The sequence below is a fragment of the Notothenia rossii genome (genome assembly GCF_949606895.1).
Source record: "Notothenia rossii genome assembly, chromosome: 7".
Taxonomy (NCBI): Eukaryota; Metazoa; Chordata; class Actinopteri; order Perciformes; family Nototheniidae; genus Notothenia; species Notothenia rossii.
In genome coordinates, this window is record NC_136905.1 from 55,398,282 (window position 1) to 55,425,152 (window position 26,871).

At 43.2% G+C, this 26,871-nt stretch overlaps 1 protein-coding gene across 1 annotated transcript in view; it reads left to right on the plus strand.

Annotated features, from left to right (window-relative positions):
- sertad4 (SERTA domain containing 4) overlaps positions 1–26,455 on the plus strand; it is a 55,295-nt gene extending 28,840 nt beyond the window's left edge. Inside the window, exons 2-4 of the mRNA XM_079692979.1 lie at positions 22,566–22,738; positions 24,279–24,397; positions 25,375–26,455. Of these exons, the coding sequence (XP_079549105.1) occupies positions 22,585–22,738; positions 24,279–24,397; positions 25,375–26,196 (1,095 nt within the window). The 5' untranslated portion in view covers positions 22,566–22,584 and the 3' untranslated portion in view covers positions 26,197–26,455. The remainder of the gene's footprint in view (positions 1–22,565; positions 22,739–24,278; positions 24,398–25,374) is intronic.
- Positions 26,456–26,871: the final 416 nt, after the last annotated feature.

The window sequence follows — 26,871 nt, forward strand, 5'->3', positions numbered from 1 at the left end:
AAGACAAAGGTAAGCCATGTTAGCGTTGTGGGCTACCTAGTAGGGCTGAACGATATACCGTGTCATGGCGATAACCGCGATATGCGCATGCGCGATATTCACACCGCAGGGACGTGCGGTTTTATTCATTTAAAAAAAAAAAAATCTAACGCACTTTAGCACAGAATTCAAAATAAAGATACCCTTATTACTTATCGAAACTGCACATACAATATATACGATTAAAGCTGAGACTCCACAGATTATTTAAGTATACAGTGATGCAAATTAGTCGCTTTTCGGCACCTCCCGCTTTTTTAACGCTGATTTGGGTCACTTGTCTAATTCGTGGAGAACCGAAGAGTTTTTGTTTTTTGGGGGGGGGGTCAGTCCGACTGACGGACAACTTCTCACTTCAAAAAAGAAGAAGAAATCTAGACCGCAAAATAATTAAACAAGCGAGTGCCTGTTTTTCCTGGCCAAGGACAGGTTCCTTGAACTCAACACGAGCGTACCGTGTCTTCACGTGGTTATGTCTCGTCTGAAGGGAGTGTAGACTTGAGTGCTGACGGAGAGCACCGGAACGCCACTCCAGCTCTTCAAATATTGCAGTACCCATAAGGAGCCGTACACATGCTGCAGTGTTTGCGTGGCTGTGTCTTTAGTTGTAAGCACATTGGCGATCTGCTGTTATTAGCATCTGGTTAGCTAGCTATGCTAACGAATTTAAAGAGCTTTTCTACAACCAGGTGGAAGAGAGCTCTCTCCTGAGAGGCTCAAATAACCTCAGCTCAGTGAGGTTAAGGCACACCTTGATATGATCATTATAGTTATTAATGGGACTAAATGAAAAACAGGTATAAAATACTATATGACAGTAACAAAAACGTTGTTAAAAATAACAAGAATATAGTTTAAAAGGGGAGTGATTTGTAAAATACCCAAAAAGAAGAATCTGCTTACAGTTCTGTTTCATATGGGTGTTGAAAGATGTATCCATAGAACTCCTCGTGTTGCTCTCAAAGTGCACCAGATTGATGCTTTTAACTTCAATATTTAAAAAAAAATCTTCCCGCGGGAGCATGCCCCCGGACCCCACTAGAGGAGGTTAGGTCCCCTTCCCCACTTAAATCATGTTCACATGGATAGGATACTAAATACATTTGCACACATCTTGTGTCCATATATTTCTGCCACAACCGTGCACGTGCATGCATGCGCGAGTCATGGTGAGATATCTGGATTGGTTACTTTTTCTTTGCACAGCATGAAAGAAAGGCCAAATTAATGGGCTGTGATTTTAGTTTTTTTAAGCAGAGGTTGAGTTCAATAATTTGTACGGCACTCGGAGGATGTTTTAAAAATTGAAAGGAAAAAGGTTCCCCACCCCTGCTGTAAATAATATTAAAAACCCTTGATTTATAACTTAACATCTCTGTCTCCTATTGATCTGAGTATATTTTAAAGAATAAACATTTAATTGAAGCATTATAGCACAGGCCTTTGTCAGTTGGTATATTACGCTGTTTTTTTTCTGCTTCGAATAGTTCTCTCTTTTTTCACCATATGTGTGTTTGCATCACTGAGTATAGTATCTAAGCGATCCGATCTCGCGACATGGGAAGCAAACACAGACATCACAACACGTACCTTTACGGAGATTTTACGAGAGATCGTCTCACCGTAGCTGTCAATCTGATCAAAGGACGTGTTCAATGGCATTAAAACGAGAAAAAACGCGGCTGAATCGGTTGATCCATAGGTTAATAATGTATCTGTGGCTTTGAAGCAATTGTTTATAATTCATAATTCCATTTTTATGTAAAAATCGGAGCACAAACGTTAGCTGCTAATGGTAGCCACCAGAGTATATGCAGCTTCCGGTTTTGGCTACGCGTCACTCTCACTCCTTATTTGTTCATGTGTTGGTGTGTGTAGAACTTCCCCTGCATGCACAGCAAACCACCAATCACAATCATTCTTGATCAGATCACAGCAGGCCCCGCCCCGCTAGTTTGCAGACCATCAAAACACTGGTAAAAAATGAGCGAGGCACAGGAGGACAATACCGGAGAGAATGAAGATTTACTTCCAGGAAGAAAAGCAACATCTGTCATCTGGAACTATTTTGGATACAAAAAGCTTGATGTTGACCAAACAAAGGTACTTTGTAGACAGTGCCATGCAATTGTTTCGGCCATTTGGGTGGATTTTCCATATCTCTGGCCCCCCTTGCTGGAATTTGACATGTGACATCTCTTTCTAACCGTCAGAGCCAATGGAATCGAGGGGAACTCCCACATAGTCCTTATTTGTTAATGTGTGTGTGTGTTAGAATGCCGCATAGCAAAGACCGGAAGCTGCATACACTCTGGTGGCTACCATTAGCAGCTAACTTTTCCTCCGATCTTTACATAAAAATGGAATTATGGATTATAAATGAAAACAATTATTACACAGACACATTATCAACCTATCGATTAACCGATTCAGCCGCGTTTTTTCTCGTTTTAATGCCATTGAACACGTCTTTTGATCAGATTGACAGCTACGGTGAGACGATCTCCCGTAAAAGCTCCGTAAAGGTACGTGTTGTGATGTCTTTGTTTGCTTCCCCTGTCGCGAGATCGGATCGCTTAGATACTATACTTAAAAAGTCTGTGGAGACAAGACCTTCATCCGCTTAAATATAGTTAAAAGAAACGCAATATATACCGCAGGGGGGAAAGAATTCGCGACGTCAGTTTTTTTCAATATCGTGCAGCCCTACTACCTAGCGCCACTTGTTTTGATGCACGTTTTTGTTGATAACGTCGCAAGTTTGTATCTTTCAGTGTTGAGGTGGGCACCGTTAGATTCTGTGTCTTTACGATCATAAACGATGTGTTGGATGTGCACCTAGGATAAGTAATAAGGGAGCTAGGAGTAGGGGTGGCCGATATTGAAGGTTTGTGAACCGTTACACCCCTAGTTAAGTGTTAGCACCCCCCGAAGAGGCACAAGCTCTTACGTTGATATTGGAGATTTCAATAAATTAAATTTGGCAGCCGCAGTGCAGCGCCAAAAACGAATATCCGAATAACGAAATTGAAACCTGAATAGTACTCCAACGAACAAATATTTGAATATTTGGATATTCAGGTGCAGCCCTAGCCTGAAGTAAAAAAGCGTTTAGTAGCAGTAGTCACAACTGCTGATTTTAAGACTAGTAAAACCTTTAGCCATTCATCAAATTCACAGTATCTTCTGATGTATTTTATGTGGTAAAACAAAACATAAAAATGTAGCAAGTTTACATGTACCACAGAATTTATTATGTGCATCTAAACAGAATTACATTTAAAAAAAAACATCGACTATAAGACATGGGGGCCCGGAAGTGCCAAAATGCTAACTTCCTGGTTTTAGGACTCATTCCTGAGAGGCAAGGCAAGTTTATTTATATAGCACCTTTCAGCACGCGGCAATTCAAAGTGCTTTACAAATTAAAATAAAACACATTTTCAGAATAAATACAGCAGAAACACATTATAAAAGGACATTTAAAACTAGAGAATGCAATTCCTGAAGAAATTGCTAGTGGGAATGCTTTATGCTGAAATATAATGTGTAAGAAGAAAGTGAATAATCAGGAATATTTGGATGACTGAATGGTTTCCATATGAATGAATATTAAGTAAAAAAAGTAGAATGAAACTCCAAATGTATAAATAATGTTAAGGATGTAAGGCTTTGAATGTAGAATGTTATTCGTAGGAAAGTTTGAAAATGCAAAAATAACTGGTGAAATAGTAACATTTGGCAAAACATTTTTTCAAAAACCAGAACATGGGGGGAAAAAACTATATAAAACGTTTCAAATCAATTACTAACAAATTATATTCAGTAAAAACACGAGTGAAAATCTGTCAAACAATACATCAAAAAAACTATAAAACCGTTTGAATAAATTACTTACAAATATATTCTGTAAAACCACAAAGTGAAAAGGTGAACAAAAATAAAGTAATTTTTGTGAAAGAAGTGATAAAACAACTATATACAGACACTATTGTTCATTTGACACTTTAAAGTTCAACTGTTTAGGGAGAGATTAAGTTAGCTAGCAGCGTTAGCTGTTAGCCCGTTAGCGCAATGCTAACGGGCTAAGACTGGATACGCTGCTAAGAAGCTGTTTCCTTTAATGTGTAAATTAATATCAGTTGTCACGCCAGTAAACAGTCTATGAACAAACTCAAACGGTGTGTTATACTTTGAAAAATAGTTCATTTGACACTTTAAAGTTCAACTGTTTAGGGAGAGATTAATTTAGCTAGCAGCCTAGCAGCGTTAGCGCAATGCTAACGCAACGCTGCTAGCCCGTTAGCGCAATGCTAACGGGCTAAGACTGGATACGCTGCTAAGAAGCTGTTTCCTTTAATGTGTAAATTAATATCAGTTCTCACGCCAATAAACAGTCTATGAACAAACTCAAACGGTGTGTTATACTTTTAAAAAGAGTTAATTTGACACTTTAAACTTCAGGTGTTTATGGATACATGAACTTACCTAGCAGTAGTCAGAGCAGAATAAATCTCCCGGGCTTGGTGTGACGCATCTGCTAATATTGATGCGTTCAAGGACACTCAGAAATGCTAAAGTTACCGATGAAGAGCGCTGGAAAAGAGACTAAATTAGAGTATTTTTTGTATTTATGTTATATATTTGTTTAATAATATAATTTGTTCACAGTGTACAAATGTGAGTGGTCAGGATCCATTATCAAAAACACCGTCATGCATAAAGACTGACATGCAGAAAGAGCCTTGAACCATGTCAGTTGGAGTGATGACATCATCGTTTTCCATCATCATCATCAACAGGTGTTTGTATTTGAGCTAATGAGGCGTCCAGAGATCAAAGGTTTCCTTTGTTCTGGATGAGAGATAAACCTCTTACATGTGAACGTTTTGTGGAAGAACCGTAACAGATATCTGTGAAATTTCAAAACGTGAAGCATGTCAAGGAAGTTGAGTATCTGAAATGTAATTTTTGTGTACTTTCGGGTTAATAATGTGGCCTTTTTGGCAGTTTAACTAAAGGTGTGCGGCTGCTGCTGTGAGGAAATATCTGCCTGAAATTACAATGGGCTTTAATGGAGACATGTTGAACGTTTTTGTCACTTCATGCCCTCAAGAGGCACTTTGTTTAATTATTTTTTGCTTAATTATTTGTCATTTTTCAAGCTACGGGATGTTTTCCTAAATTATGTCTCAGGAATGTAGGGTTTGGGAATTATGGCAGTTTAAAAAAAATATATGAAGGCAAATTTCAAACTGTCCTCCACTCTAACTCTGACATCACGCACTCTGCCTTAACGAGCTGCGCAATGTTAAAGTTCAAATGTTAAAAATGTGATGAATTATGGGATGTATCTCTGGAATTATGAAAGTTATGAATGAGAAAAAGTAATAGCCATCGATTCCCGACCGAGCTGAACGTTTTGATGTTTGAACGGAGTTTCTGCAATGTTTAATGCGGGAGAAGAAGCGCGGAAAAATAAGTCGGCGGAATAATAAGTCGGCGGAATAATAAACTTTTCGTGCGTAGAGGAACAGTTAGTTGGAATGCTGTTAACAGCATTCCCACTAAAACAGGCATTAAAAAGCAAAGATAATACAATAAACACAACAGACGAATAAGAACCATACTGCAGTGTGAATATAAACAGCTCACTCAAATGCAGCGACAAAAAGATACGTTTTTAGTCTGCATTTAAAATTATTAAGAGTTGCAGCGGACCTGCAGGATTCAGGGAGTTTGTTCCAGATGGTCGGGGCATAATAGCTAAACGTTGCTTCTCCATGGTTAGTTCTTACTCTTGGAAGAGAGAGCAGACCCGTCCCAGAGGACCTGAGACTCCTGGATGCACCACTCTTTACAATGTTTGGCATACCAACGTCAAGTTATTTTAGGAAAACAAGAATGGAGTTCCTCACGGTTGTTCTTTTACCACATTTTCCACCTGATAGTTCTCTCCTTTGCAATATGTTCATTCAGGTGTTCCTCTTAAAGGTGCATGGAATCGTATGGATGTGTTACATGTGGAAATCTACACGTAAAAATGCCAAGGATTTTGGTTTTCGTCAGACTGTCAATGTAAAAAAATAGCCCCTACTGTATACATGTGAAAATCCAGAATCTGTCAGTGGTAATGTGGTGCACCTCAGTCAACTGTTGTAGCCTTAGTTAGTTAGATATTTCAGGGCACTACAAGCTGTGCGTGTCTGAGTGTATGTGTGTGTGTGTGTGAGTGTGTGTCTATCTCAGCGCTGGAGGGAGTGAGTCAATCACAGCAGCAGAAATCATCCCTGCGGGCGATCTGTCTCCGCTGATGACAAGGCTCCTCAGGCACTTATCTCTCCTTCCTCCACTCATCCCATCCATCCCTCCCTCTGTCTCCACCTCTCCCCATCCTCTCTTCCCATTCTCTATCCCTCCCACAGTGTGTCTCGTGCACCGGCACCGCAATTAGCTCCTGATCATCAAAGGGTGTAATGAAAACAAGGCGAGATAGAGAGTCAGACAGAGGGGTGAAACAAAAGAAGAGTGAACAGAGGTGAAGATGCGTCTCTCAAACTTAATCGTGAACAATCGCAGGTTTTTTCCCCTCAAATACACACTGTCAAACACGATCGCTCGCTCTCAATCACATTCCTGCCAAATGCAGACACAGAAAAGGAAAAAGAGAGGTATAATTCCCCACCCCCCCGAGGAGAATTTTCTCTCCATGTTTTTATTTCTCAACCCTCCCATCTCTCCCTTCCTCTTCACACACATTTGTTCACACTGTCTCCTCCTCCTCCTCCTCCTCCTCCTCCTCCTCCTCCTTTTCTTTGAAGAAGTATTGCTTTACATGTTGGGAAGCTTCTCTGTCTCGTCTGTTTGTTGATTCACCCCCCTGCTTCAGAGAGCTGTCGACTGTGACCCCTGTAGAAAGAGAGGGAGATTGAGACTGGGGGATGAGAAGGGGTAAAGGAGGTGGGTGTGTTGAGAGGGAGGTCCCTAAAGAGTGCAGGGGGAGCGATGGCATGCATGTTTCTTTGTGCTCCGGCAAACGTAGCAGCAGCAGCAGCGAGGGAGGTGATGGAGATGAAAATAGCTCCGGGTAAAAAGCAGCTCAGGGGGGAATCGAGAAGGGCTAAAGCTGCTAATTAACCATGGCACTCGCGCTCAATAACACTGACATAATTGGCCCTAGTTGGTGGTCTTCTGTGGAGGGGGGGGGGGGGGCTCAGCAGTGGAAATGAAGCCCACACAAGTACAGTTTAAATCTGACACCACGTTATAAAGTGTGATCAATCTACAATGTGATGCAATGGATCATGACCAAGTTGCAGGCTCCAACGGACACAGATAATAGAACCTGATGTCTTTCAGCTGGGCTCTTCCTCTACATCTTCAATATCCATCGGAATACATTGCTTAATTGTGGGAAAACACAGAAGGTATTGGTATTTTATTTCCCAAATAAGTAGAATTTTTTGCTGCAGTCCTTCATCTGTTGACACACTCTTGCATGAGGTGGAAGAATCAACAGCGAAACAAATCACTGTCATTCTCCGTGATCAAAAGGACTATAGTTTCTCTCCACGGATCCAAGAAACACAAGAGACTGTCTCTCAGTGTCTTCAGAGTAGGGCTCTGTTTCATCCATCCATCCATCCATCTTCTCCCGCTTATCCGTGGTCGGGTCGCAGAGGTAGCAGTTCCACCAGAGAGCCCCAATCTTTCTTTTCCCTGGCCACATCAACCAGCTCTGACTGGGGGATCCCAAGGCGCTCCCAGGCCAGCGAAGAGATATAATCCCTCCACCTGGTTCTAGGTCTACCCCTTGGTCTCTTCCCAGCTGGACGTGCCTGGAACACCTCCCTAGGGAGGTGCCCAGGTGGCATCCTAACTAGGTGCCCGAACCACCTCAACTGGCTCCTTTCGACGCGAAGGAGGAGCGGTTCAAGTCCCTCCCGGATGACCAAAACTTCTCACCTTATCCCTAAGGGAGACACCAGCCAGCCTGCGGAGAAAACCCATCTCGTCCGCTTGTACCCGCGATCTCGTTCTTTCGGTCATGACCCATCCTTCATGACCATAGATGAGGGTAGGAACGAAAATGGCGCGGTAGACAGAGAGCTTTGCCTTCTGGCTCAGCTCCTTTTTCGTCACAACGGTGCGGTAAAGCAACTGCAGTACCGCTCCCGCTGCTCCGATTCTCCGACCCATCTCACGCTCCATTGTTCCCTCACTCAAGAACAAGACCCCGAGATACTTGAACTCCTTCACTTGGGGCAAGGACTCATTCCCTACTTGGAGTGGACAGTCCATCGGTTTCCTGCTGAGAACCATGGCCTCAGATTTGGAGGTGCTGATCCTCATCCTAGCCGCTTCACACTCGGTTGCGAACCGATCCAGTGAGTGCTGAAGGTCGCAGACCGATGAAGCCATCAGAACCACATCATCTGCAAAAAGCAGTGGTGCAATCCTTAGTCCACCGAACTGCAGACCCCCTCCCCCACGACTACGCCTCCAAATCCGATCCATGTATATTACAAACAGGATTGGTGACAAAGCGCAGCCCTGGCGGAGGCCAACCCTCTACTGAAATGGGTCCGACTTACTGCCACAGGGTATATGCAGGAATCCTGAAGTCAAATTTAATACCTTTTAAGACCTTTTTTAAGACCCTTTCCATACATTTTAAGACCTCATTCCAACTTTGAGTTCTAACCGGTTACATTGGTTACACACTTTACCTCACATTTACTATATTGATAGTAAGATAGCAAAACTAAACAGAGTGCAGACAGACTACTGAAGCCTCCTTTCCACATGAACTTCAACCTCTCTGTGAAGGTCAGGTTTAATGCAGTATGCTGCTTTTTTGCTTCTGTAGACTCTGTGTTCTTTCATTCCAGTAAAACTCCTCAGAAACCATTAGAAACCAGTATTTGACCAATAAACAAAACAATTGACAAAACTTTGAACGATGAAATATGTTAAACTTTGGTGAGCTTCAGCGGGGTAATGCCATATAGGAGCTCCCTCTCAAATACCCAGGGGTTAAATTGGGCTGGGGCTGTCCGGGGCTAAGCCCTGGCACATAGGACGATGCTCATCACCCTCACACATTTGTCATATGTTTACAAAAAAGGATATATATGTTATGATTTTTTTCGTTCTTAATATAGACAATATTTAGGGTCGATATGTGTTGACTTTACTTTAAAATAGCAGATCTCTGTGACCGGATATAGTTTGGCTTAGACCCCGGCCCCACGAGGACGCATACGCAAGCGCAAAAAAGGCTTCCGTTCACACGCATTCGATTCATTAACGTGTCCGTTCACACTAGACCGCTGGAAATGCTGGAAACGAGGCCTGTAAGTGGCGCTGCTGCCTCCCGAAATACACCAAAAGCAGTGAAGAAGACCCCGGAGCATGGTTGCCCTTCTGTTTATTCTCCGCGGTGGACGGCGTGTTCTCCTACTTTATATCTCTCCGGTAGTCCACAGCAGATGAAAAACACCCACCTCTCCGCCTCTTCCAAGGAACGAGGGGACCGTGCGGCAGTTTCCGTAAAAAAAATGTTCCGCCGGTCAACATGTCCGTTAAAGTTTAAATCTTCCGTACAAAATTTGAAAAGTGCCGGTCAGAGGTCTTCTTTGTTATTTATTGAGCTTTCAAACAAATTGATAACGACTCTGTTCTCTGTATAATAATATAATAATATTTAATAAACGGTGCCTGCCTCTTTTCCTCCCCCTCTTCTGACAGCCCATTAGCAGCAGGAGACGCGGGGAGAGGGAGGCGGGCTATTTCATCGTTATCAGAAAATGATCATATAGGGCTTACACACGGAGCCGTTGGACCCCCAGAGCGTTGCGTATGCCGGTCTACCTACCTTGGGACCCGTTACCGTAGTCGCTTAGTTCCCCCCCCCCCCCCCCCCCCCCCCCACAGAGCGGAGCAAGGCAACGAAACTTAACATAATAAGCAGCATTTTACGGCGCGCGCTATGCATGAGGCCGCCTTGGGGGGTTTCCCGACATGTCGTTTCAGTAAATTAAAGGGTGTTTCACTGTTTCATGTTGTCGTTGCTGTGGACCTTCTTAATACCTTGGAAAATGCCGTTTAATACTTTTTAATACTTTTTAATAGCCTTAATTTTCGCTAAATTGATTTATCAACTTTTAATACTTTTTAAGACCCCGCGGACACCCTGTGCCAGGACCCGGACACAGCTCTCGCTTTGGGAGTACAGAGATTGGATGGCCCTGAGTAGAGATCCCCTCACCCCATACTCCCGCAGCACCTCCCACAGTGACTCCCTGGGAACCCGGTCATACGCCTTCTCCAAGTCTACAAAACACATGTAGACTGGATAAGCGTACTCCCAGGCCCCCTCCAGGATCCTTTCGAGAGTAAAAAGCTGATCCGTCGTTCCACGACCAGGACGAAATTCGCATTGTTCCTCCTCAATCTGAGGTTCGACAATCGGCCTGACCCTCCTTTCGAGTACCTTAGAGTAAACTTTCCCGGGGAGGCTGAGTAGTGTGATGCCTCTTTAATTGGCACACACCCTCTGATCCCCCTTTTTAAAAAGGGGAACCACCACCCCGGTCTGCCACTCCTTCGGTACTGTTTCCGACTTCCACGCAACGTTGATGAGACGTGTCAACCATGACAGTCCCTCAACACCCAGAGCCTTCAGCATTTCTGGGCGGATCTCATCCACCCCCGAGGCTTTGCCACTGTGAAGTTGTTTGACGACCTCAGTGACCTCCCCCCGGGAGATTGGTGTCGATCCCCCGTCATACTCCAGCTCTGCCTCTAACATAGAGGGCGGAGTTGTCGGGTTCAGGAGTTCCTCAAAGTGCTCCTTCCAACGTCCTAACACTCCATCAGTTGAGGTCAACAATGTCCCATCCTTACTGTACACAGCTTGTATGGTTCCCTGCTTCCCCCTCCTGAGGTGTCGGACAGTTTTCCAGAACAACTTTGGTGCCGCCCGAAAGTCCTTTTCCATGTCTTCTCCGAACTTCTCCCACACCCGCTGCTTTGCCTCGGCCACGGCTGAGGCTGCTGCCCTTCGGGCCTGTCGATACCTTGCAACTGCCTCGGGAGTCCCCCGGGATAACAAATCCCTGAAGGCCTCCTTCTTCAGTCGGACGGCTTCCCTGACCACCGGTGTCCACCAGGAGGTTCGAGGGTTACCGCCCCTTGAGGTACCTAGGACCTTGAGACCACAGCTCCCCGCCGCGGCTTCGGCAATAGAGGCTTTGAACACCGACCACTCTGGTTCAATGTCCCCAACCTCCACAGGAATGCCCGAAAAGCTCCGCCGGAGGTGTGAGTTGAAGGCCTCCTGAACTTGGGCCTCCTCCAGATGTTCCCAGTTCACCCGAACTACGCGTTTGGGCTTACCAGGTCTATCCAGAGTCTTTCCCCGCCACTCGACCCAACTCACAACCAGATGTTTATCAGTTGACAACTCCGCCCCTCTCTTTACCCGAGTGTCCAAAACATACGGCCTCAGGTCCGATGATACAATAACGAAATCGATCATGGACCTTCTGCCTAGGGTGCTCTGGTACCACGTACACTTATGAGCATCCTTATGTTCGAACATGGTGTTTATTATGGCCAATCCATGACTAGCACAGAAGTCCAGTAACAAACCACCACTCCGCTTCAGATCAGGGGGGCCGTACCTCCCAATCACTCCCTTCCAAGTGTCTCCATCATTGCCCACATGTGCGTTGAAGTCTCCCAGCAAGATTAAAGAGTCCCCTTCAGGAGCCCCATACAGGACTCTTTCCAGGGTCTCCAAGAAGGCCGTATACTCTGAACTGCTGTTGGGTGCATAAGCACTCACAACAGTCAGAGTTTTCCCCCCCATAACCCGCAGGCGTAGGGAGGCGACCCTCTCGTCCACTGGGGTAGACTCCAACAACGAAGCACCCAACCGGGGACTTGTGAGTATCCCCACACCCGCCCGGCACCTCACACCTTGAGCAACTCCGGAGAAGAATAGAGTCCAACCCCTATCCAGAAATAAGGTTCCAGAGCCGACGCTGTGCGTAGAGGTGAGCCCAACCAGATCCAACTGGTAACGCTCCACCTCCCGCACAAGCTCCGACTCCTTCCCCCCCAGAGAGGTGACGTTCCACGTCCCCAAAGCCAGCTTCTGTCGCCCGGGTCTGTTCTGTCGAGACCCTCTGCCTTCACTGCCACCCTTCTGGCAGCTTACCCGACCCCATCGCTGTTTCCCGTAGGTGGTGGGCCCGCTGAACGGAGAAGCGGAGGTGTTGCCCACGTCGCCTTTTCGGTCTGTGCCCGGCCGGGCTCCGTGGCAAGCCCGGCCACCAGACGCTCGCCGACGAGTCCTCCTTCTGGGCCTGGCTCCAGAAGGGGACCCCGGGCTTCCTCCGGGCCGGGTATCCTCACTTCGTGTGTCCTCTTTCATGAGGTCTTGTGAACCAATCTTAGTCTGGCCCTTTGCCTGAGACCAATTTGCCATGGGAGACCCTACCAGGAACACAAGGTTCCAGACAACAAAGCCCCCAGGTTCATCAGGGCACACAAACCTCTCTACCACGGTAAGGTGCTGGTTCTTCAGAGAGGTGGTAGGGCTCTGTGTCCTGTTGGGAAAAAACTCAGTAGGCGGGCTAGGGCTACTTGTAGTGCTGCGTACCGGTACTGGACTTGTAAAAAGTTTCGGTTCAAGTCCGGTTAAAACCGAACATCGGGAACCGGTACTTGGACTCGCAAAAAAACTAGCACTTACGTATATTCTCCTTTTTGTTCCAAACCATCTAAAACCTTCCATAGATCGAGAAATTTGCACTGAGAAAAGATAAAAAACATCGTGACGGCTTCTGATATGGCGGCCATTACTGAACTCAAGTCTTGCAAAATATCGCAACTGCTCGCGAGATGTGTGTGTCGTCAAGGGAAGCTAGCGATGTAATTTGCTTGGACATATTGGACAGCGTGGTCGAGTAGTAGTCACTACAGTGTATACTGTATAGTAGGTGTGTAACAGTGTAATGCGTATAGTCTACTCTACACTCTACCTTTCAGCAAAGTTTTAGGGATTTAGGCTCAGTCAGCTCAGGGACTGTTTGGTTACTTTAGTTTGATAAATGAAATAAATGTTTGAACTTTGTAGTAGTTCACTGTAGTTGCTGTCATAAGTCATTTGTAGACTAAGTGGCAAACATTTGTACTTTGTAGAGAAACGTAGACACAAGTTGGAAGGGAGCGCAATAAACCTGACGAGTTTGAATTTGAGTTGATTATGAGTTTATTTTCAATTGATAATTACCTCACAATAAGTTAACTTTAGTTACTCACACAAGCCATGGGTTCAGGTCCGGACTTATAAGTCCGGACCTGAACCTGAACCTCTGGACTTGAGTCCGGACCTGAACCTGAATGTGAGTCCAGGTACGCAGCACTAGCTACTTGCTGAAAAGTATATGTAATCTGCCCCCCTTATGTTTCTTTGGATCTGCGTCACTTTATTTTCAAACATCCAGTGAAATTACTGTATATACTACACGGCTTAGTTGAATAGTTGATTCTGATTGGTCAATTTGGACATTCAGTGGTCTGCTCGTTTTTGATAGCAAACTGTTTCTCAGGATAATAGACCATTGTTAAAAACACTGTCATATCAATCAGCAGAAAGAAGTCCGGTCAAATGTAATCTCAGCTATAGCCAAACAACACATTTGGTTTCCATCATATTTTTACACTCTTGGCCTGGGGCAAATGTAAACAAACTAACATCTTCCTCTCTGATGCACGTCAAGTCCCTAGCTGCTTCTTTACACCCGCCACAGGTTGATGCATGTCCCCCCCCCCCCCGCCAACCAGTACAAGGTTTCTGTTATGTTTTAATTACAGTTAAGTCTGACAGGTGTGTATTAAACATATCATCTTAATGCACATCTACATGTTGGTTGTAAAGACATGGTTGACGAGACAGTGTTCCAACAAGGTTTGGTTGAAGAGAATTTGGTGAAGCAAGTGCTTTCAAGATCTGAAAATTAATTATAATGTTCAGAAAGTCTTGAATACTTCTAATCACTTCCCTGGTGGAAATGTTTTCCAACTTCATAAGTTTGGCTGAAGTGCCGCGGAATTAAGGCAGAATCGCCACAGTTTCAGTGTCCTATGCTGTCACTGTAGGGCAAGGCTTCTCAAACTCCAGACCGAATTGCAAATCAATCCGGACCGAACCCCTGTGTCCCATTATAACAATTATTAAAAATAAAAACTTTCTGATTCTGATGTAAATTAATGCAGGGCTCGACATTAACGACTGCCCGATGGCCCGGGCCATCTAGTATTTAGCTCGGGCAATGAAGCCTCACCTGCTGGTTGCCCGATCGGGCAATCTATTATGCCAGTATCATGCAGCTCGTGGATCCAGTAATGAGTGACCCGACAGTAAAACTAAACATATCTATAACTAGTTTAGGTAGTTTGAGAGGTAATTAAAATAGCTACGTGTGATATTCTAACCTGAAGTGTGTGTTTTGTCCGCTCACCACTGCATGTGATCATGCAGAGCTGCGTGTCGACTCGTCAGCAGCAGCTGATCTCTCTCTCCCGTCAGATTAGACTTCACTCGCGTTTATGTCCATATCGATCAGATCCAGCTAGTTCTAGCTAATTATAGGACTACCTGCTTATTAAAAGACACCTAAACAATAAGTGTCGCTATGCAACTGGGTGAGGCCACAAAGTATAGCGTAGCCTTATGCATTTGTTTACATTCCCACCGGAACCCCGAGGCATTACCAACAGATCAACGCACAATCAAGCCATACAGGACTTCTCTTTCTACACATTAAGTGTTAGACATTAGAATTGACTATTCTTATCTGTCACATACTCTTCTTGTCTGTCACATAAGTGGCGCAACTGAAGCGGTATTGCGCTAAAGGGAAATTATTTTGACCGGACATTTTGACCGAAGAGATTTAGATTTGCCGGCTAACGGGAACTCTGACGTCGCCATTTTGTGTGCTTCGCGGATACGCTCGGCTCCTCTCGACTGCTGCTCGGGTCTGCTCGGTCAGCTTCCCGATGAGGAGGCATTCGTTAGACTAACTTACAGATAACCAGTGTGAGAAAAAGTTTTTAGTGAGTACTTGTCCATGGACAAGTGAGTTTGGCAATTGACTTGTCCGAATACATTTTTCACTTGTCCAGAATGGACACAAATTGGGGCCACTGAAATCTTCTTCTTTGCCATCGTATTTTACATTTTCCCACGTTTTTTACAACACCGCTAACGTAAGTGAGCGGTAAGATTTGACTGCATCACACATAGGGTTGGGTATCGTTTGGATTTTAATGATTCAGGTTCTGCTTTTCGATTCCAGTTATTTTCGGTTCTCGATTCCGGTTCTTTGAGAGGGTAAAAATAAGTCCCATCACAAACTGGGAGAAAAATATATTTATGAAAACATTAAGTCAAATCTGTATTCCTATTTACAAATCACTTCATACTGTTTAATTTCTTACGGTTATTGAATACAATTATATAAAAATAATCTCTGCATTGTTTAGTTAGTTCTAAGTGGTGCAGTTTGAAAATGTACAATTGGCCCAGTCTCCTCTGATGTTACACTGCAACCTGCCTGTGAGACAGAGTCCAACCACACATGTCCAACACATAGGCCTAATAATAATAATAATACATTATATTTATAGCCTATAGGCCTAGCGCTCTTCTACAACTCAAAGACGCTTGCACGCTTACACATGTCCTGCAATACACATGCTGCAACTGCCCAGCTGCTCACTGTTTGTAAAAGTAAATAAATAGTATTTTCATTTCAATAATGTACTTTCTATACCCTGCTTCATTAAGACTGACATCCCTGTGCTCCTCCGAGTCTGGGGGTCCGGGGATGTGAGGACAGCGCGAGGACACAGGGAGGCTGCTTCACTTCATAAAGGAAATGGCGGTCAATATTAACAACACAGGAGCTAAAACGCTTAATAACCTTCATTACAAGTTAGAGAAAGAACATAAGAAAGTTTGACAAAGATGAGGCTGTTAAACGGGCAGCGGATCCGCTGTGTGTAGAAAGAGAGAGAGAGAGAGAGAGACGCTGAGCTGTACCGTGCAGCGATCAGCTGATACGGAGCATAGAGAGAGAGAGCTGCGGTCCGCGGGGCTCGGCCTCGCCTCCTGTCCTCACAACTCTTATCAATCCCGGGACCGGACAATTGTTATTTGTTCCTACTCGGAACCAAGTTTTGCTTCCCAACCCTGTCACTGTGCTACACTTCCGCCCCTCCCCGCCCCGCCCCCGTCTAACTGTACAGAAAGCGGCGAGATGCATTTCCTTAGGAATCGACAAGCAGAACCGAAACTAACATTTATAAACGAACAATGGCGGACACGTACAATTTGCAAATGAGTTCTGCCTTTTATAAACTGAATTTATCAATAATTTGTCAATAAATCCGGGCGAAAAACGTCACTTGTCCACCGGACAAGTCAATTGAAAGATCTACTTGTCCGATATTGTAAATAACACCTCCAGGACGGTGGGACGTGTACTTTTTCGCACACTGATATCATTACAAACATTTTTAACAGGGGCCATAATAGTGTAAATAATGTTTGTTTTGGCAGTTACAACTGAATGTAATGTTTTCTACTTTTTTACATCTGGGAAGGCATTTGCCTTCATCAGATGGAAAGTGTCTTGACCAACAACTTAAGTATTTCTTATAGCTATGCAGGGCATGCAAGCGAGCAAACACTTTACAAGAACAAACAAACAAGTGAAATTAAGAATAAAATTGAAATTGTACAATATAATATTGTGGTGGTTCATCTTATAATTTAGTCTAGAGAATGCACCAGACAGCATCTTAAGACCTGCAAGAATCAACTGGCATTGATCCGGACCAGTGACCTTGTATAAAATTCACAAGTGGACCTTTAACAAAAAAGTTTGAGTACCCCTGCTGTAGGGTATCAATACAATAATCCGTTCTGTTTATTATTATTTAAGAATTACAATGAATGAATCACAACTAAATGCTATTAGATATGCCTTATTATTAGAGGTGTAACGGTAAAGGTACGGGCCCTTCGGTTCGGGACACTTGTGTACCGAAGTGTACCGAACGAATATAACGTTAAGTGTAAAAAATTGAGAATTTGAACAACTTCTTGGAAGTAATCTCAGGTGCTGCGTCGCAGCATTCAGAGTAATTTGCTCACATTGGGTTCAACGCGTCATAGAGCGAGCAATTCATTTCATTGGACGAGAGGCATACTATGAGAGCTGGTCACAGGGATGCGTTCAAATTTAGTCAGTAATTTGAGGAACTGTCGAAATGTCGAACGCAGATAAAGTTGAGCTCGAAAATCCTCCAGCATCATTGAAGTCTCCGGTTTGGGAACATTTTGGTTTCGCAGTTACGTACAAGGATGACGGATAAAGACAGGTGGACCGAACCAAAGCTTTTTGTCGGCATTGTTCAACTAAAATTGGTTACGCGGCTGGCAATACATCAAACTTGCACACTCATTTGTAAAGGCATCACCCGAATGTGAATATCACCGGTACCGAAAGAAAAATGACTGAAGTGCAAACCCAACTCCCACTAGCATTTAAGCCTCCACCACTCGCAAAAAGTTCAGACCGAGCCAAAGCTATTACAAACGCCAAATATCCTTATGTTGCCATGTTAGCAAAGCGCTACCTGGCTGTATCTGCTACCTCTGTCCCTAGCAAGAGGGTGTTCTCCACAGCAGGAGACATTGTTAGTGCCAGCAGATCAGCCCTTTCGGCAAGCAATGTGGACAAGTTAATTTTTCTTTAAAAAAACATGAAAATACAATGACAAGCAAGTCATAATGTCAAACTGGCTGCTTAGGTACTAGTACAGTACAGTTCAAATACAGATTATTTCAGTTCATCGAAATGCTGCACCTTATTGTTTATTGTATTATATTTTGTATTTATTTGAGTGAATATTCACAGTTTAATAATAATTAAAAACCCAAAACTAATAGTTTATGCTTTGTGAGGACTAGTACAGTAAAGTTCAAATACAGGTTATTTCAGTTCATAAAAATGCTGTACCTTAATGTTAATTTTATTATATTTTGTATTTATTTGAGTGAATACATTATTCACAGTTTAATAATAATTTTTAAAAAACCAAAAATATTTTATGTTTTGTGATAATTTTTTCTGCTGTACCGAAAACGTAACGAACCGAACCGTGACCTAAAAACCGAGGTACGTACCGAACCGAAATGTTTGTAAACCATTACACCCCTACTTATTAATTAAAAGTAAAATAATGGGTAATTCTAGATTATGATGACAAATAGACAGACATTAATAAAGTCTAACGCAACTGCTATTTTATATTTATATACTTTATATAGTACAAAAAAACAATGCATATACAGGGATAGCATTTTAGATAACCTTTATTGCCAACTTTTGATTGAACCACTTTTTTGGTTTTAGGAAGATTTTTGTGCCACCAATGCCTTGGAAAGATAGAGTGGAATTGGGAGACCAGGGTGTCCGCGGGGTCTTAAAAAGTATTAAAAGTTGATAAATCAATTTAGCGAAAATTAAGGCTTTTAAAAAGTTTTTAAAAGTATTAAATGGCATTTTCCAAGGTATTAAGAAGTCCCACAGCAACGACAACATGAAACACCCTTTAATTTACTGAAACGACATGTCGGGAAACCCCAAGAGGCGGCCCCATGCATAGCACGCCGTTTCGTTGCCTTGCTCCGCTCTGTGTGTGTGGGGGGGGGGGGGGGGAATAAACGACTACGGTAACGGGTCCCAAGGTGGGAAGACCGGCATACGCAACGCTCTGGGGGTCCAACGGCTCCGTGTGTGCCCTATATGATCATTTTCTGATAACGATGAAAGAGCCCGCCTCCCTCTCCCCACGTCTCCTGCTGCTGCTGGGCTGTCAGAAGAGGGGGAGGAAAAGAGAGGCAGTCACCGTTTATTAAATATTATTATATTATTATACAGAGAACAGAGTCGTTATCAATTTGTTTTAAAGCTCAATAAATAACAAAGAAGACCTCTGACCCTCTGGCACTTTCCTAATTTTGTACGTAAGATTTCAACTTTAACGGACATGTTGACCGGCGGAACATTTTTTTTACGGAAACTGCCGCACGGTCCCCTCGTTCCTTGGAAAAGGCGGAGAGGTGGGTGTTTTTCATCTGCTGGTGGACTACCTGAGAGATACAGCAGGAGAACACGCCGTCCACCGAGGAGAATAAACAGAAGGGCAACCATGGCAACCATGCTCCGGGTTCTTCTTCGCTGCTTTTGGTGTATTTCGGGCGGCAGCAGCGCCACTTACAGGCATGACATATGTACTACATCGTTTCCAGCATTTGCAGCGGTCTAGTGTGAACGGACACGTTAATGAATCGAATGCGTGTGAAAGGAAGCCTTTTTTGAGCTTGCGTTTGAGTTTTACCGTGTGGGGCCGGGGTCTAAGCCAAACTATATACGGTCACAGAGATCTGCTATTTTAAAGTAAAGTCAACACATATAGACCCTAAATATAGTCTATATTAAGAACGAGAAAAGTCTTAACATATATATCCTTTTTTGTAAACATATGACAAATGTGTGAGGGTGATGACGTCAGAGCATCGTCTTATGTGCAGCCCCAGCCCAATTTAACCCCTGGGTATTTGTGAGGGAGCTCCTATATGGCATTACCCCGCTGAAGCTCACCAAAGTTTAACATATTTCATAGTTCAAAGTTTTGTCAATTGTTTTGTTTATTGGTCAAATACTGGTTTCTAATGTTTTCTGAGGAGTTTTACTGGAATGAAAGAGCACAGAGTACAGAAGCAACAAAGCAGCATACTGCATTAAACCTGACCTTCACAGAGAGGTTGAAGTTCATGTGGAGAGAAGGCTTCAGTAGTCTGTCTGCACTCTGTTTAGTTTTGCTATCTTACAATCAATATAGTAAATGTGAGGTAAAGTGTGTTGCCAATGTAACCGGTTAGAACTCAAAGTTGCGATGAGGTCTTAAAATGTATGGAAAGGGTCTTAAAAAAGGTCTTAAAAGGTATTAAATTTGACTTCAGGATTCCTGCATATACCCTGGGAGACAGAGGGTCAGGTACTCCCCAGAAGGAATTCAGCTCCAGTATTTGGATGCCAGACCAATAGATTGAACCACTTTTTTTCTGCCCCATGGGCAGTTTGTCTTTGGTGAGTCTACTGACCCCAGAAAATGTGCTTCAACAGTCGCAAGGACAGGCAAAGTCTTCAATAACAATACAGTTGCAATTCTGAGCAAGGTAGTGTCCTGAGTGAGGGTAAGACAGAGCATAACATTGACAGAAGTATTACTGCAGCATTTTTATTGTCACGAACATTGTACTGCATGGTTGGAGTTGATATTAAAGCATGCTCGCTGAACCCTTAAAATATATAAAACGTGTAATCCATCACTACCTGGGGCTGGCTAGATGGGTTTCGTAGCAGCAGAAGGTGATGTTTTACCGGCTTTGGTGTGTCTGATTAGTCAGTTAAAAGCAAACCCTAGAAAAGCAGCAAGCTGAAATAAAACTGTTCATCCAGGCAAAGCAGGGAGCTTATTGAAGCGGACATTTTAATCAGCTACCTGATGGCTGAGGCTGAGATGGTGTCGCCTCGGTTTGGTCTGTCAAGCTGGGTTGTGGGTGATGATATCTGCTCCTGGGGGCCGGTAGAGGAGGGGCAGGAGAAGCTTTGAGACGGAAAGGTGGTGACAGGGAGGGTCGGCCGCTGGTGCCTGAAACAGCTGGCTTTGCATTCTGCATGAAGGGGAGGAATCAACAGCGAATCAAATCACTGTCATTCTCCGTGATCAAAAGGACTACAGAGTTTCTCTCCACGGATTCAAGAAACGCAAGAGACTGGCTCTCAGTGTCTTCACAGTGTGGCTCTGTTTCTGTAGGAAAAAACTCAGTTGGCGTGTTCGTGCGACCTGCTGCAAAGTAATATTACCCCCTTATGTTTCTTTGGATCTGCTTCACTTGAGTTTCAAAGTTATTACTGTTTACTGCTAATGTGCAGTCATATCAATCCGCAGAAAGAAGTCCAGACAATTTAACGTTAGCGGAGGCCAAAACAAATTCATTAGTTTTTCTCCATCAGAAAACACCATGGGATATTTTGGAATAAAACTTTTTATATAAGTGAAGAGCAGGAAACTTTGGATTCACAGAAGAACAAGAAAACAGCAGAAGAGAAGGAAAGAGGTTCAAATATAAACACTGGGAACAGCAGAAGGATACAGACAGATAGTAAACACTAACGGGAACAGCAGCAGAAGACAGACAGGAACACGGTATGGGCTCTGGCAGTGTAAAGACTACTTAATGGAAAAGAGAATGTGAACAGACTGACAGTTACAGGAAACCTTGATCGGTGCTGCCATCTTTTTAAGTTACGTTGCTTTCGCTGCAGTTCAAATTGTTGCTTTTTTGTAAAGGAGTACTTTCCTTAGCTGAAGCAATACAAATATTCTGAATATGTTTTGTCAAATGTATTAGTAATAAGCAGGTTAACCGTTACTTATATTTTTATAAAATTAACATATTTGATATCTTTTGTTAGGTTATTTGCCTTATGCACTGCACCTCTTTGCACTGTGCCCTTCTCCTTTGCTTTATAAATGACCATGCTGTTGACACAGCCTCGCAGTGCGATTTCATGAGTGAGATCCATTTCACTGAACAAGTGTGTCAAACCTCTCGCTAACTCTCCTACCAACTAATCACCGGGGAGTTAATGGTGTGGGTGGGTGTCATCTCTCCATCTGTGTCCCACTTGTAACAGTACCACGCATATCGCTAGCCATCTGCCAATTTTTACTGCACACCAGTATTGTTGTTAGATTTGTCATGCTGCTTGCAAAGAAGCTGGTTACTCCTCAACAACAAGTACATATTAGCAAGTATCGTACACATGTTGTTGACAGTTACCACCTCAAATGGGTGACATGAAGAAAACCATATATCACAAGTATATTTTACCAAATACCTCGTTATAGATTATTGCGACGATAATGAAGAATTGACAGTTGGTTTTTACACAATGAGAATGTTTTAATAATTATTAGTAATGTGGATATAATGACTAAGTAGGTGAAGGCAAGGAATAGAACTACTGGTACAGTATGGGAAATGACGTAACTTTATTGTAATGCCGACCGAATTTCAACTCGATCTAATCTCTTATCACAATATCAATGTTAAGACAATATATTGTCGCCTTAACCCAATGCATACGCAAAATTCTTTATAACAAATTTGAGGATTTTGTGAAAACTTTAAATTAGTTGACAAACAGCAGGAGATGCATTAAACTAATTTCACCTTGATTTCACTTGATTAACTTTCATGTCATCATGTAGGCATGAGTTTTGAAGTGACATCTTATTATCATGTAGTCCTTTTGGGTTTAGAATTATATTCGTTGTTGAATTTTTCCCATTCTGTTTTTTCACAGACCTGAATCATAGAGAGAGATGACCCTAGTTTTGTCGATGAATCCTTTCCTGGACCCAGAGGGAGACCCTCCGCCCTCCACTTTCCCACCCATATGGGAATCAAAGCGCTGCACTAAAACCTGCCTGTCGGACCCAGCCCCCCCCTGCAGCTCTGAAGAGCCATCTGCACAAGGTAACAAAGATCACTCACAATAAATTCAGTAGTTAATTTAAGTAGAACATAATCAGAAGCTGATCCACAAATAACCAAGGATTTGGTACCACATCCTATAGTCCTGGAAATATGCCTACCTGTAAGCTAGCGTCACATGCGCTCCCTCAACTAAAAGCGATAGGATACTTCCACCAGATTTTGGAATATTGCCGAAAATAACATCTTCAGCAAACACATGTTTATGATACTTACACATTTTGGTCAGCTGGATAATCTCTACATATTAACACATCTTTTAAGCTTCAATGCCAGATGTCAAAAGTTAACGTTAGGCTATAAACGAACTACATCACAATCACATGACTTCACGTTACCACTGTCATCTCATTTAGTCAACGTTGTTTTTATGACATATAGAAGCTTCAGCTATTGACTAGTGGGGTATTCAGCATGTGTTAACAGCAGATCTTATTTTAGTCATAAAACCCAAAACATGTTTAAAAAAACTGTTGACTTTTAGACGAAGTAAGCGTGAGTGCTAAAATATTAAATCCAGTTTTAAGACTTATTCCTGCACGACCCTTTTAACAATATACATCTAAACCATCCACATGTGTCTGTCAAGGCCATGCTGTAAAGCTATCATTATGGAACCTCTGAGTTGAGGTAGGTAGCACTACTACATAGTAGGGCTGCACGATATATCGTGTCGTGACGATAATCGCGATATTCACATCGCAGGACGTGCGATTTTCTTTTCTTTTTTTTTTAGGACTTGCGATATTAAGTAGGCAAATTAACTAAAACACGTGATGTTACAATTATTTTGCTGCTTGCTACAAAAGGACAACTTGCGCGGCTCTCATGTCAGGGGTGCTTGAGTGAGTGACATGCAGGCTCTGCATGCACAGCAAACCACCAATCACAATCAAATCTCCAAAGCAAACGGACCCGGTGATTAAAGGTAAAAACACTGAATAAATTAGTTTCATGTGTTTCTCCAGGGCAGTTCGGCGCTGCTATCCGAGCTAGCTCAGCTTGTTGCTCTGATAACTTAAGATCCAGACGTCCGTGACTAAAATCCTTCATCCGGTTAAATATAGAAAAAAAATACCAATTGTATAGCATTACAGTTCAAGAAAGGATGGTTTGCGGGGGGAAAAACGGTCTTTTCTTCAATTCCTGTATTTTTTCATATCGCAATATATATCGCAGGGTGGGGGGAATCGCAACGCCCTACTACATATAGTAGTGCAGCACATGCACCTGAGCAATTAACTAAATAACATATTAGATGTCATTTAAGGATTAATTTAGGTACACTGCTATTTGAATAGTCATTTCAGAATCAACTGAGTTACCAAAGAAAGCTGTTCTTCTAGAAAAGCTGGCTGTCCTTAGGCTTCTATTGGTTCTAATGTTCAACTCAAGCTTAACCAGGGTGACTGTTAACAAAACATTTTCTCTATTCAAAGGCTAGTGTGTTGCCTAGTATTATATTTATGTTGTTTTTACACCACTTTTGTTAACAACTCTTAAATGTACGTTGTGTCTGCAGCCCCCCCCTGCAGACGAGCTCCTGATCATGTCGCAGTATCAAGGATTGCGTACTTCAAGAGGAAGTTTGTGGATGATGAGGATGAGCCGCCCTTCAGCTTCAGGACTTACTGCCAGACTGTACGTTTTGACAAACACATTCTTACTACACTCAGTACACAGTGTATCCCAACTGACCTCATTACAATGCCATACTCTTAAATAACTCCAGTATCATTTTCTACTGTGAATTTAGCTTACAAAACATTTCAAAGCTGCAACCAAACTGCTTACTATTATACCGTATCATTTGTCATCATTCATTTTGACTGTCACTGTGTCAGAAATTATATTCATCCAACATGTCCTATATGATGTAATGTGATTACAAAGTGTCCTCTATAGTCATCCTAACATAAATAACAGACACTTAGGAGTCATCAAAATTCTGTTTTGCATGACTTACATATTTGTTTCAGTTATGGGAATGTATAAGGGCACCATACATTGTATAAATCTGCATGAAAGTAATACATGTTGGTGTTTTTCAAACAACAATCATGCATGCAAGCATACAACACTGCTACCATCAGATGGGTTATAAGGGTAGTGCCCATTGGTGGAAGAAGTACTCAGAACCTTTACTTAAGTAGAAATCAAGTAAAAGCCCTAATTGAAACTGTGACTTCAGTCGAAGTAACAGTATTACGAGCAAAATGTACTTCATGTATTAAAAGGTATAGATATCATACTGTTTTTATAAAGGACAAATGCATGTTGGATCATTTAAATGTTGCAGCTTATCAATATGGGAAAACATTTACTATGTCAAATACTTAGTATATTAGCAATACAAGTCAGGCAAAATATTACTTAAGTACTGTAGTTGAGTAAATTTACTTTTTGCACTGGTAGTGCTACATTGGTTGAGTTAGGTTAACGATAGACAAAAAAGGGATTCATTAGCCTGCATCTCACTTTTTTGAGTTAGTTTGCATTAACATTATTTCTGCCAGAAAAAAATATAAAACCCCTTCACTCTGTCTCTCAAGTCATTTATATTTGGTGTCTGGGTTTCTATCAACTGACAAGGCTACATATATCTAACGTGTCCTCAGGTTGCTCCGGTGCTGGAGGAGCGCACCCACGTGCTGCGCCTCTCCCTGGAGAAGATGCGCTTCATCGACGACCCCGAGGCCTTCCTCCGGCGCTCCGTACTCGTGAACAACCTCCTCCGGCGCCTGCGGACCGAGATCCTCCTCCAGAGCGCCGACTGGTGCTTCCCCCCAAACACCGCCTTCACCCCCGGCCCCCCGGCCCCCAGCGCTAACCCCTCCCACCAGGCCCTCCACGGAGCAGTGCCCACCCGCATCTGCTTAGCACCCCAAGCCGGACCTCCTTTCCGTAAGCGCTTCCGGGTGGTCCGTGCGGGGCAGGGGGATCTACGCCCCGACTCCGCCCAGACGTGCTGCTGCATCTACGCAGCGGCGGCGGCTGCAGGACACTACCTCCACCTGCCTTTCTCCATGTACGACGCAGCACTCTCCACCTGCCCGTCTGCACCGCACTCCTCTTTCTTTCAGCTAGCTGGCCATAGTAAGTTAGGGCTGACGGTGGCAATAGAAGAGCATGACGATGAAGATGAAGAGGAGGAGGAGGAAGAAGAGGAAAATGAAGATGAAGAAGAGGGGGAGGAAGAAGAAGATGATAGAAGAGAGGCAGGGACTTCCCTGGATGTTGTTAAGGACAAGTCAAGCCAGAAAAGCAGGACTAAGACCTTGCTGGGTCACGCACATATAAGGACAGAGGAAGACCGCTGCATGACAGATAGGGAGGAAGAGGAGGAGGAAGAGCAGGAGAAAGAGGAGGAGGAAGAGGAGGAAGGGCAGGTTGTTCTTCAAAAAGTCAGCCTGTGGCACCGCAGGGCTCATAGACACTGATCTTGCTTTCTGAGAATGTAAATGTAACGATGACGACAGCTGTCCTCAGATGAAGATACTTTCTCCTCAGACGATGGAGGTGTGAGCTACCTACTATAGTAATGCCAAGTCAGCTTTATTTGGATGCGCTAATACAGTGGTGCATGTTTTTGGAGGCCGACCCGGAAGTTAGCATCACAGGGGCTCCCTCAACAAATATCAAATGTGATTTTTCCATTGGATTTTGGAATATTGCAGAAAATAAACTCTCTGGCAAACACATGTTTATGATACTTAACAGTTTTCATTCAGAATGATAATCTCCACATATTAACATATATTTTTCTTCACGTGAATTTGACGGCAACATTTTTTAAGTTGAACTCACTTCAATCGCGTCTATCTGAGTCTTTACATTGATTTGAACGGACGCGATGCGATCCAAAAATCATATCGCGTCCGGTGTGAATGCACCGTTAGACATTCACCAGTGGGATATTAACTGACGTATTCTATGTTGTAAAACAAAACATGGAAATCTCTTCAGCTTGTGTTAACCACAGACCTTATTTTGGAAATATAACAAAAAATACGTTGAAAAACGACTTCAAGACGAGGGAGCTTAGGTGTGCTAAAAGGCTAACTCATTTCCAGAGCTTAGGACTCATTCCTGCACTACTCTATAAACTTCAGGAT